General features: G+C 38.9%; 1 protein-coding gene across 2 annotated transcripts in view; it reads right to left on the bottom strand.

Moving 5' to 3' along the window:
- igf2bp2 (insulin like growth factor 2 mRNA binding protein 2) overlaps nucleotides 1-10,590 on the bottom strand; it is a 73,947-nt gene extending 63,357 nt beyond the window's left edge. For both annotated transcript variants that reach the window (XM_023337622.1, XM_005800718.3), the window contains exons 1-2: nucleotides 10,031-10,590; nucleotides 8,883-8,943 (exon numbers count right to left, since the gene is read on the bottom strand). In XM_023337622.1, coding sequence (XP_023193390.1) covers nucleotides 8,883-8,943; nucleotides 10,031-10,205 — 236 coding nt within the window. In that variant the 5' untranslated portion in view covers nucleotides 10,206-10,590. The remainder of the gene's footprint in view (nucleotides 1-8,882; nucleotides 8,944-10,030) is intronic.
- Between the last annotated feature and the right edge of the window lie 1,892 nt (nucleotides 10,591-12,482).

Here is a 12,482-nt window from a genome sequence, read left to right as displayed (position 1 = left end):
GCCTGTATACCCTGAGCTGCATGCTGATGCTCATTTTAAGTTTTTCTTTTTTTTCTTTTTTTTTTTTACTGAGTCTGATGCAAACTTTGCTTTACAAGCATGGACAAGTCTAGATTCTGCACAATTTACAGAGTGCATCAATGATCTTCTTTTTCATTGTTGCCTCTGTCTTACTTGTGTCTTACTTGTCACTTGTAGCTGCTCCATCTTTCCAATAGCACTTTGTTGCTGATCAGCTGAGAATGCAGCATTACTTTTTATCATCATGTAATACCAAATGTTACAAGTAGCAATATGACGTGGAAAAAGAGTTTGCAAATAGTTGTTTTTCCTTGTAGTACCCAAAAGCCACCATTCCTCAATCTTTTAAGTGCAGCTTCGGGCTCTACTATTAAGTCTCTTTACTTCTGCTGGGAACAAAATGCAGGGTTCTCGAATCCTGAATAAAATTCCAAGCAAATTGTAAATTCAGTCACAGTCTAAAGGTCTCAGAGGCTCAGAGAAAAGTGAGTGATAAATGCCAAATAGCAATAAGAAAATCAAGCTTCAGACATCTGTTTGTTTGTGATTGTGAAGATTTGTTTTTATGCCTTTTTTGTCTTTAAATGGCATTTTAGAAAATATTTAGCAGCTACTGTGGAACTTTTGTGTTTTTCAGGTTTACTTGTGGACTTGCACAATATCAATGTGCCTGATCTCAATTGCTAAGGAATGCTTGAATAGAATAATCACAGCGTTGTTGTATTTCCAGGTAGATACCTTAACGCGTTCCATGAAAATAATTAATCTGACCAGTAGAATGGATGCTTGTACTGGTTAAGAACCAGTAGAAACAGTTTAAAACCTGATACTCCAACAAAATGCTTAAGCTCACAGAAAGAGGAAAAGTGGAAAACAAGGTAAAGAGTTTCAAAAAGTAATCAATATAACCATTCCAACTATCAACAACCATCATGCAGTTTCTGTATTTTTTTCTAATTTTCAAAACAGTGTAACACGCAACATTACACCTCAAGCATGTGTTGTGCACTGCCAGTCGGCTGGCTGAAAGGAAGATTTCTACACCCTCTCCTTACTTACATGAAAGTAAATATTTATGGTAACAAAAAGGATGGATAGTCACCCTCCTACCAAATTTAGTACCTATCTATTCTACATTTCCGACTCTGGTCTATCCCATTGCAATCAATCTGTGACGCCAATTAGCCTTTAATAAGCTTTCACAAGAGGAATTTCAAGAGGAATCTGTTCCATCTTTGGATCCGATGTCAATTCATTCTGAAAAGACAGGAGAATTTTTTAAAGACCAAAAATCCCAAATCAAGCCGTCTATATGACCAGCTGTGGGTCGACAGCGTTTCCTCTGAGAATTTAAGTCTCAGCTCCGTCTCAAACCTGATTGGCTCCTTTAGATGCTTCACCTGTTCGAAAACCATCAGGGGTCTTAAGTTGTACCAGCGAAGCAGTTTTATATGGTGATGATACGGCACAAGCACGGGGGAGAGGGGGTTCTGCCAGTGTGAGAAATGCCACCTGCTGCACGCCTCAGCTGCCCACCCTCTCAGAACGCCACACCCTCGTTAGCCCGCTGTGACAACCAGCTTCACTGAAAGCCTGGAAGTGCTCAGCTTTATATCCAAAATGAAGCAGTCAACATTTCTGTCTCTGCTCTGTCATTTCTACGTGACTTCTCTGTTCCTATGCTGAACACGGACAAAAACCCAGCAAACAAGGGGGGTCGCTGAAGACAAAGGAGAGACCTTGCATCTTTGAATTTTATTTTGTCTCCAGTAAAAGAACTTGAGTACAGACTCGTAATCCTGATTTATATCTCATTAAATCACATCCAACAAATTTAAGGATGCCAGCAATTCATAAAAGCCTGATTAGTGGCTATACCTCGAACATCTGCTCACATCAGTGTCTGAATGAGATGAGAGCAGCCCCACTTTTCCCTTTCTGTGTCTTGATAGACGACTATGGATGGACCAGCATGAGATTTTCAAAGTGTGAAAATCTTCAGAAAAACACAATAATTTCACAGTATCATTTAAATTAATGATAACTTTTGTGACATTTGTGTGTTACTTTTATCGAACTTTCCCATGTTTTCTTTGTATCCTATGTACTGCACTTTAGGATACTACAGAGTTGTAAAGTTGCTTGAAACCATTTTCATACAAAGTATAAAAAACTACTTTACTTTTGTTTTTCCACATGGTCTAAAATTAAACCAGGCTAAACCTTTAGAGCAGTTAGAATTAGCAAACACAACTCTAGTTGCTGAATTCAACAATAAGAAGAGATGAATTTAAACTTTCTTTAAATTCAGATTTTTTGCAGACATTATCCTTGTATTTGGAAGAAGTTTGTCGAGATCTTTGCCAATTCCTCCTGATAGAACTAGGGTAACTGAGTCAGGTTTGTAGGTCGCCTTGGTCACACTCACCTTTTAACTCTTCCCATGAATTTTCTATGTGATTAAGACTGGACTTTGTAATGGCCACTAAAAAACACCGACTTTGTTGTCCTGAGGCCATTTTGTAACTAATTAGGTGGTAAAAAAAAAAGAAAAGACCTTTTTCTAGTTAAGCTTTAACTTCCTGGCTGATGTCTTTATATGTTGCTTCAATATTTCAACATAATGTTATTTCCTCATGATGCCATACATTTTGTAAAGTGTACAAGTCCGACTTACATAAAAAAACACTCAAATAGCATTACACTGCCACCCACATATTTCACCATTCAGATAATGCTCTCAGTCTGGCAACCTTCACCATTTTTCTCCAAATCAATATGGCAAAATTCACCCTATGTCTCCAAAAATGAACACCTTAATCTCTCTATCTGGCTTTCATGTTCCTTTTGGAATAATGACTTCTTCATTCCCGAGTAGCCTGTGAGATGCCACTTGTTTCACTGTGGATAATGACTCTTTTTTATTAGCTTCAGTCAGTTAAAACTGATTAAAACTTTCAGTTTCTTTTCACATGTAATTTTCACAACTTTCTTTTGCTTTTCACATATTTGACAAGAAAACGCACTCATCTCTGAGACGCAGAATCTGTTTCGTTTTCTGAAAGTGTAATGGCTGGACCGATAGAGGAAACACACTTTGTTCATCCACGCTTCTCTTCCTGATAACTTGGATGATGTCTTGAGTTTTCCATCATGTCACACAAGAAAACTCCATTTAACTTAAATGTTGTGCATTAATGTCTCAGAATAAAGTCATGATATCATCGCCAGGGCTTTTCCAAAATTCTTTGAAGGCTTAATAGACTTAGTTTATGTAAACTTGTTAATCTAAGGATGGCAGCAAAATGTTTTTAATAAATTATCTGTCCTATGAATTTATCATTTAGCAAATAGAAATTCTTTTGATGATTCTAACGGACCTAAAATTAAGAAAATCAAAATTTCATTTAATGTCAGACAGGGAGAAAATAAAGTTGACGCGTTTTCGTACCGTGAGATACCTGGTTTCAACTACAGACCTTCTTTCAGTAAGCTGACGAGCAGTGTGCGGGAACAGGTAGGGGAGGGGCAGCACTGCATTACTTAATGCACCACACAGCCAAAGAAGACTCTGGCCACTCCGGCGTCTTCTTTTACATCTCAATAAAAGAACATTAAATGGTAGGAATAGTGAGACAGAACAGTTTTGTTTTCTAGCCCATAGAAAACCTTGACACAAGTAAGTAACTGTTCCATGTGCAGCCAAAATTAACATTTCTCTTTTCTTCTCCTCAAACAGCTGACCTCCATAAGCCAATAAGAATAAATCATCAAGGACAGATTTTCGCGAAGGCTGTTTGAATGAAAATGGCTGAAGTAGCTCTGCTCCAGGAGGCTTTATGACACTCATCCCTAATCAATGAGGGGTTTACTTTGTGTCCATGACAGGCTGTATCCACATTAATATAACCACTCAGAGATTAAATAAGAAGACCCACAGCTCGTATGGCTGAAGCTGTCAGTCATCATGTGATTTCCCCTCAGGTGGAAACTTTCCGCTTTCAATTGTTGTATATTTCTTTATCTTAGTCACAGGCTAAGCCATCATCTCAGAGGGATCCTCCTCATCCCAGCCACACCTTCCACACCTCCTCATTACCGCATGCTGCTGTCCACAGTTGCTTTGCTGATTATTAAATCTTGCTTTTAATGAGTGTATCGCTACAGTAACGAATTAGTCATGCAACAGGTTGTACAGCAAGAAGAAGAAGAAAAAAAAAAGCTTACTGAGAAGTGGATCTCTACAGATGCTGCAGTGAAACACGTGGAAGGATCGGATAAAAATATTAGAGAGCTTCCAACTCTCAGGAAGCTTAGACAACGATCTCACAGATCTGATAGACACACTATGAATTTACAATTCTTTCACATCTGATCCTTGCTGCTCCCTTAAGCTACATGTGCTCTGACGCACTAGAAAGCCGGTTTCCACTTCAGGAGAGTGGAGGATAAAGAATTTTTTTTTTAACTTTCAGAAAAAGTAAATAATTGCTGTACAAATTGTGTAGCACTTGAAAGAGGCAGATTTTAAATGCAGCACTAAAACTAAATGCTTCGAGCTCATTCGTGACTAATTTATTTTTATTTGTACACTGACGAAGCGCTACACTGTTTCCTATGACTTCAATGTTAAGCATATTGAATTGAAGTGCTCTTTAAGCCTGGCGTCTCCAAGCATCTTCAAGCATCCCAGATCTTCCTTCTGCAGCCAGGTGAGCGCTAAATGTGTCTCCGGATGTCAAAACCGGAGCCCAAACCAGGAGCGCTTCCACCCCCCCCTCCTCCTTCCACCGGGATCAACCGGGGAGTATCATTGGATTCAAATTGGATCAACTGATGGCTATCGTGTTTCGCTGTTTAGACTCAGAGTGCAGTCTTTGACAGCCCAAACACACAGATGTGGACGAGGGGCTAGCGCCGTGGTGCAATGCAGATGTTTACACCCAGAAAATAATGGGGGGTCGCGGTGCAATATACTTTTTAAAAAAATGAGCACATAAAAGAAATCATCATTCTCATTCCGCCTCAAGAGTCAGCAATCAGTTTGAAGTTCATCACTTGCCATATGTAAGCTTATAAAGGATGCATCAGACTGGTAATCACAAACATTTCAGCTCATTCAGGCCAGCAGCCATTCTGATCACTGCACAGCTGCATCTAGCTGAATATTGATACCTGACTATCGATCAAGCTCACAGCTGGAGCCTTTCATCCACAAGCCACATATCATTCAGGTCACACCCAGATCAATTTAAGGTTATTCAAGAAACTGTTCCTTCTTCCTCTGATTTACTCCTTGAGGAAACTGCAATTAAGCAAACAATAAGAAACAATAAGAATTAAGAAAAAGCAAAGAAAAAAAGGATTTGTTAATATTACAGCAAACAAACTTTCCTTTCCTTTTTTTCTAATGATAAAGGCATTCCACAAGTAATTTTAAAATGTTTTATACCTCTAAAAATATCACAACAAGCTTGTATATTTTTTCCCTTTACTGAATGAGTTCTGCTGGAACATTTATTTACACAAATGGTATATTTTAAGGCTACAGTTTTAGATTAACGCAATTTGACGACAATATACAACATGTTTTAATTGTGCTTTTTATATCCAGTAATTTCTCTGCCATTAGAATTTTACATTAATAAAGCAATGCCTAAGTAATCAAAATGCTCAAGGAATTTAAAGCTAAAAGTTTTCATAATGTTGCAACTGTTTTGTATCAAATTATTCTATTTTCTCTTAAATGTAAGTCTGAGAAGTTATTGTTCAAATGTTACAAAATATTTTAGGATTCATAATACTTTACTGGTTTCTCTGAATTGATTTGAAAGCACCAAAGCACAAAATAGCGCAAGCAAACGTTACATTTTATTGATAAATGAGATGTGAAAACCTCCTGATCTCACACTTCAAAACCACATTTTAGAAAAAGGCCCATTTCCTCACATGATCAGTAAATGTTATTACAAACACATCATCTCCTCAACCAGTCTCATTTAGGGTTATCTCTTTTTTTTACTACAATTTTTCTTATGTTATACCTAATTTGTTTAGTAATGCACCCTTTTTCACGTGGTAAATATTACATGTCAAAACAAAACAACCCAGCAGTAAAAACAGCAAACAGCAGCTCAAACTACAGCAGGCCTGAATTTAAAAAACTGAGGTAGCAAACAGGATTTAAGATTCCTCATCCCTCCCAGCTCATATAATGACACATTCACGACAGGTGAATGTACCATTAGGTTTAATGTTACAAATTTTTTTACACCTATTTAAGTACAGGATTTGCCAAAAACATACATAAAAACAACATTAGAAAATTAGAATTCTAAAAAATTATAACCTGCATTCGTTACATTAATCGAGTCCTCACCTGCAATGTGTAAATATGAATTTCAGTCTCTAAATAGTGCAATTAAATCTCATTTGTAAAGTATATCTTACTGTTTATACATAAGTACATACATACATGTAATTAATGTGTAAAGTAAAAAAAAAATACTTCTATTAATTACTGAAGGGTAAATGTATTTTAGTTGGAATGGTTTGAAGGTCAAAAAGATCATATGTTTTCCATATAACTGTTGACCAGTTATTATAAGTTGTATATAGAAACAGATGGGATTGTGCCACTAAATCCATATTGGCCTGGTTTTGATTTATTGTGTATTTCTGTATAACTGGGCATGAACTGGACCTGTTTTCTTTTCTTAAAAAAACAAAGAGATGACCTTGAGATGACAACAATTTAAACTATTTAAATTAAATTGAACAAATAAAAATATGCCAGAAGCCTGTTGCTTAAAAATAAAACGTGTACTTACACTACATTTTAAATGTATTTAGAGAATGAAGCAGATTTGCATCATATTATTGATGTATTCAAAATAGCAGTAAACTGTACATTTATACACAGTTTAGTACAGGTGACTACAGAAAGTTATTTTAAATACAACTCAAGCTTTGTTTTTCTGCAATTTAAGTTAAACTAAAACATTCTTAGTGGTTCCAAGAGAGTGCCCTTTAAGTACACTAATGTGCAAAAATACTTAAAGTAAACTGACAATTATTTTTAAGTTCTACTTTAGCTCAAAAAATAGGTTAAATCAGGTATGATTTTCTATCATTTAAGCTCAGTTAAAATGCGATTACTTGTTTCAAAGTTACACACTGCACACAAACTAATCTAAAAATATACTTGCAGAAAAGTAAAGATCAGTCTGGTTTCCACTTCCGCATGCAAAACTAAATACATGTTACGTTGTGCTTTTTTACAATTTAGCCTAAAGGTAATCACATGTTTGAAAATTAGACAATTTAAACATAATGATCTGCAAACATCCTTTACGTTTGGTGATCACACTTAATGCAACTGTATTAAAATATATAAAAATTTGTAACATGAATTACGCTTTTTTTTCAGAGCTCTGTTGTTAAAAGTAAATCCACAAATTCAGAGGTTAATTTAGATTCTTTCGCATTTGTTGTTTTTTTTTAACGTGATGAAGCATTGTAGTTGATTTAATTAAAAGTTATGAACGCTCTAGTTCATCCAGTTGACTCTGTGTTTTCAAAATGAACACCTGTACGCATCACCCGCTGCCCCGCTCATGGACCTCGCAGACATGGCGAAGATTTCGCTTTAAGGCCCCCTTTTTTCCTTCTTGCGGGGAAACACGCTCTGCGGGTCCAGCAGCTGCACATACACACCGCCGATTGGACACATGCGGCCAGTCACAGGCACCGTATGGACATTTTGCTGCGTGCTGGTGTCCGCCTATAGCCGTACAGGCAGCAGCAGAGCGCAGGGCCATCATCATGGCAGCCATTATAGGAGGGCTCCTCCAGCTTTTCCACGGCCTACGTGCACATTAACTCAGGGGAGTGGCGCAGGCTTTGACACCATGTTTGCGCCTCGCAGAACGAGCCGTAAAGCGGGGAAACTGCACGTTTTCCTCGACTGTAGTGCAATCTAAACGTAAATAACGCTCTATGAAGGGGCTGCAGGGCGAAGAAAATGGGCTCTAATACAGGAAAGTGTGGCTTTGCACTAAAAAAAGGGGGAGGACTCACATGAAGTAGGGGTCACGTGTTCTTGCACAAAGGGGGTTGAATATTTACCTTTTTTGTCACGCAATGTACTTTTTTCCCTTAAAGATAAACAATTATAATTACATGTATTTAATTTGGCTACGTAAAAACGGCGTCACACACCTAAAGACGGTGTTTTCTAAACATTTTTTTTTATTAAACTTTAAGGTTTTATATGCTTTTGAGTCCACAAATTCAGCAAGTCCATAGATTATATAGTATCCAAAGAAGGTCGAGTGGCTGCAACTCATTGCGCGATATAGTTCCAGCACATAATGAAACTTAACCTTATCGCCTACATGCACAGAAATGCACATTCAAGTTGGATCATATCACATAAAGCAGAATAAACCCAATCAGGACCCAAACGTGAAATGTTTGCATGCGTGTGTGAGTGTTTGCCTGTGGGATATGGCCCTCGCTTGCAGATCACGCAACATGGCAGCAGCCACGGCTGTGTTCTGCGGATGTTGGGACTAAACTGTGTCTTTTTCTGTCGCTTTTCTTTCTTTTGTTTGTTTAGCCACACGCACAATTAGGAGCTTTCATCGCCAAGCAACAACAACAGCAACAGCAGCAACTACAACAACAACAGGCTGGCAGAAATCTCACGAGAAAAACAGGGAAATGTGGCTTACTATATTTCACAGCGGAAGCCTACAGGTCACACACGCAGGCACACACACATTCACTCACTCACTCACTCACTCAGACATCGGGTAGCAGCACAGTATAGGTGTGTGGGTGTGAGTGTAAGCGCCTACCTTAGCTTTTTGGGAACAGAGTAGTCTACCTCTATCAGCTTTCCGTGCAATTCAACTTTACCTGCAGGGGCGAGAATGGACAGTGTAAGTCATGTGTCTGCAACAATGCACGCCAACACTTCATGAAGTAGGTGCGTCCCCATTCATATTTTTAAAGAAAGTGCTCGTGGCGCATCGGGGCGCACACAGTGCACACATTTGCATTATTCCAACCACTTTGGAAAGGCATTTTATGCGCCATAACGAAGCTTAATGAGCTTATATAGTAGTAGTGTATGAGTGAAGGGTGGTGGGGAGGTGAGGGGAATGGGCAGCCATGCTTTCCACTCCCACAAGCATTGCAATGAGGGGGATATATGTTTCTCCTGTAAAGAATACAACACCAAGCAGATGTTAGGTAGGTGTTGTTTTTTTTTTTTTTTTTTTGGCTACTATCACGCAAATAGAAGGAGCGAGTGGCCTGGCGCAGCACGGAATTAGCGTCTCACCTCGTCCTCCTCCTCCTCCCCCCTCTCTCCACCTCCTCCTCCAACACTCAGCTACCTGTTTATGAGCCCTTTTCCTCCGGACCCCCGTGACCCACCTCCAAGACACCTCGTAAAAACATAGCCGGACACCGGGGGAACAGGGATCCGACAAGTATTCCGCGCTGGCGCCGCGCTGCGCTCCTCAATAAAATCAGGACGAAAAATAAGTGAAAAATAATTATGCCTACCCGAACCCAGTCAGTCAGTCAGAGACCATCCCATATACATTCCAGCGGCTGATCGCGAAAAAAAAAAAAAAGGAAAAAGAAAGTAGCGCCATGCACTATCGGAATCTCCTTAAAATAAAAGGAGGAATTAAAAGGTGATTCTTGCGCGTGGAAATTTGCCTTAAGACCGCGTGTGTTTTCCTCTAAAAAAAAATGTATATCTTTCGAGTGTGTCCTGCGTGGGATCGATCATTTATCCAATATCTCCAACTCTGATCACAAACACCGTCCCGTGCAAAACACAGATTTGTTGCGTTGTTGATTTTTTTAAATTTTTGTAAAGAAATCAAAATAATAAATATTACACATTTTACTTTGACCTAGTGGAGTGTGCTTTCCCCTGTCAGCAGCGAGCAGCATCACTCAGCGCAAATATCAAAATCCACACACTTACCAGAGAGAGTCTCTATAGCCTTTATGGCCGAGTTCTGGTCGGGGAAGTCCACAAAAGCATAGCCGGATTTCAGCAGGACCTGCTCGGGCGCTGGCAGCTCTCTCTCCCCGAAGAGCTGCTCCAAGTCCTCGACTGTGACCGAAGGACTTAAATTCCCAACATATAGTTTGTTCATGATCTGAAGAGCAGAAGAAGGGGGAAAATCTCGAAAGGCTTGCCAGATATCAAGAGTGAGACGATATTGAGAGCCGTAGAAACCAATTTTTGAAAAACAAAATAAAAAAAAATTAAATAAAATGTATTTTGAAAAAAAAAATCGTCCTCCAGGATAATAGGGAGCTAAATGAGCGACCCCCCAGTTACCGACCAACTCTGGCCCTGGTCAAACTCTTTCAACAGGGACTGGGGGGTGGTGGTGGTGAGGTGAGGCAAAAAAAAAAAAGTGTCGTTACGACGCTATTACTCCGGAGCCAACAAGCGCCGCCTCTAAACAAAATCTCCCTTTAAAATCACAAGAAAAAATGTTTGGAGGTGCATGTGCCGCTCGTCCGGCGTACAGAGGGGCATGGTGATGACTGTGCTGTGTTCTGCGAAAGGGATGGGCTTAAACGAGGCAGAGGGGGGTTATTTCATCAAATCATAATAAGGGCCTCCAGGTTGCATGGGAGTAAGGGGCTTGGCTTGGTTTGGAGTGAGAAAAGAAGGGACGTGCAGGGCCGTTTCCAGAAAGTCTTGAAAGGGCGGCTCTACGGGGGCCACTAATAATTTTAAGGTTTTACAACAAAATCAGACAAGATTAACCTGACTTGAACTTTATAGGGTTTACAGTGGCAACAGACTCCTCATAGCCCCATTTTTATTTTATTTTTTTATGTTTAAGTCGTTCATTATTATTTCTTTAATTATTTCTTTCTTTAATCTTTTTCTTATAATGTAAGTGAATGTTTTCAAGTGTATATGTTCCAATAATTAACTTCTTTTATTTATTAATTAATTTTTTTTAACATTAGTACAAGCTGTTTAAAGTCTGTACAACATTTACAGTCTGTGACTTTAAAATACTGAAACTGTGTTCAGTATTTTATTCTTTTCAATAAATATGTGATCCTGATTTCATTTGAAGGCCCAAAAAGGGGGGAAAGTAAATAAATGCGGCACCTCAGCAAAGTTCATGGCTATAATATAGATTTTAATGCCAAGATATTAGCACAAGATATGTTCATGTCCCTGAAAACATATGCAAGTGTAGACAATGGGCAGATTGAATGGATGGACGTTACTATGAGCAACATTTGTCATTCTAAGTGTAACACACTCCACATAGGTCACACATATATATATATATATATATATATATATATATATATATATATTTCACTTTCTCAGTAACTTTAACCAGTTCTATTTTCATACTAAGATTTATGAATATACTCATTCCAAGGAACTTTGATTGCACTACATTCAATGAGATTAAATTCTATAGCGTCCAACTCTGAAGTCTTTAAGGTCGTCAGACCAGGGGATGTTTGTCAGTCACTCCCCTTGTGCCAGCGGAGAAGGAGGAAGTAAATAGGAGCTGCTGTGTGGAAAATTCAAATCGTTGTCGACTTAAACCAGTAAACCAATGATCCCTCCCCTCAGTTGAGGCTTTCAATTATTTATGAGGGAGCCAGAAATATGGATTTCTGGGATCCTTTCACTGCAGTCAGCACCTGTTTAAGAAATATTAGATTTTTGTAGTATTTACATTGAAATACAGGCAAAAGCATTCCTTCAACAAACACATGAACAAAAAAGCAATGAAGAAAGTGAAACCACACTGCTGTCCTTGTACATATTGTTCCTGGAGAAATAATAATAATAAATAAACTAGATTTATTGCTTGGAGTCTCTAAATCCCTTTTTGAGCACAACCTAAATGGTGGAAAAGCCAAATGCTGATAAGAGCAGAAGGGGATTCTTGAAGGAGCCACTCTGAGCTGTACACATGTATCCTTTTATTTGCGATGGCGGTTGTGTAAGTGTTTGCAAATGGGTGTGTTTGGGAGGGAAGCATGTTTTAAGGCGGACTGCAAACAAAAGCTTTGCAAGGCTGTGGCAGCTGTGCTCATGCATGGATGTGTAGTCTTGTACCTAGTTACCCAAGGGGAGGAGCCTAATTCTTTTCTCTTTACATGTGACTTCTTTCCTTGAGCTTTCGGAGCATTACTGCCACCCCACTGTAGTGCAGAAAGTACCAGCAGCAGGAGTGACCAGCTCTTGCCTTGTTTACGTCAGTGTATGAACAGAGGAATGTCCAAACTGTGGCCTATTTACAAAACAGCTCTTTAGTTACTTTCCTGATGGCATGCACACACACTCATTATTGTGGGGTCTTTGTTTTTGCTGCCAGTCAACAAATCAACAGTTAAAAATGGAGAGAGCAAGCTCCAAACCCCAATAAAACTCAAAA

Source organism: Xiphophorus maculatus, chromosome 7 (assembly GCF_002775205.1).
Source record: "Xiphophorus maculatus strain JP 163 A chromosome 7, X_maculatus-5.0-male, whole genome shotgun sequence".
In the NCBI taxonomy this organism is placed as follows: domain Eukaryota; kingdom Metazoa; phylum Chordata; class Actinopteri; order Cyprinodontiformes; family Poeciliidae; genus Xiphophorus; species Xiphophorus maculatus.
Note: the sequence above shows the minus strand (reverse complement) of the source record. Positions and strands in the feature narration are given on the sequence as shown.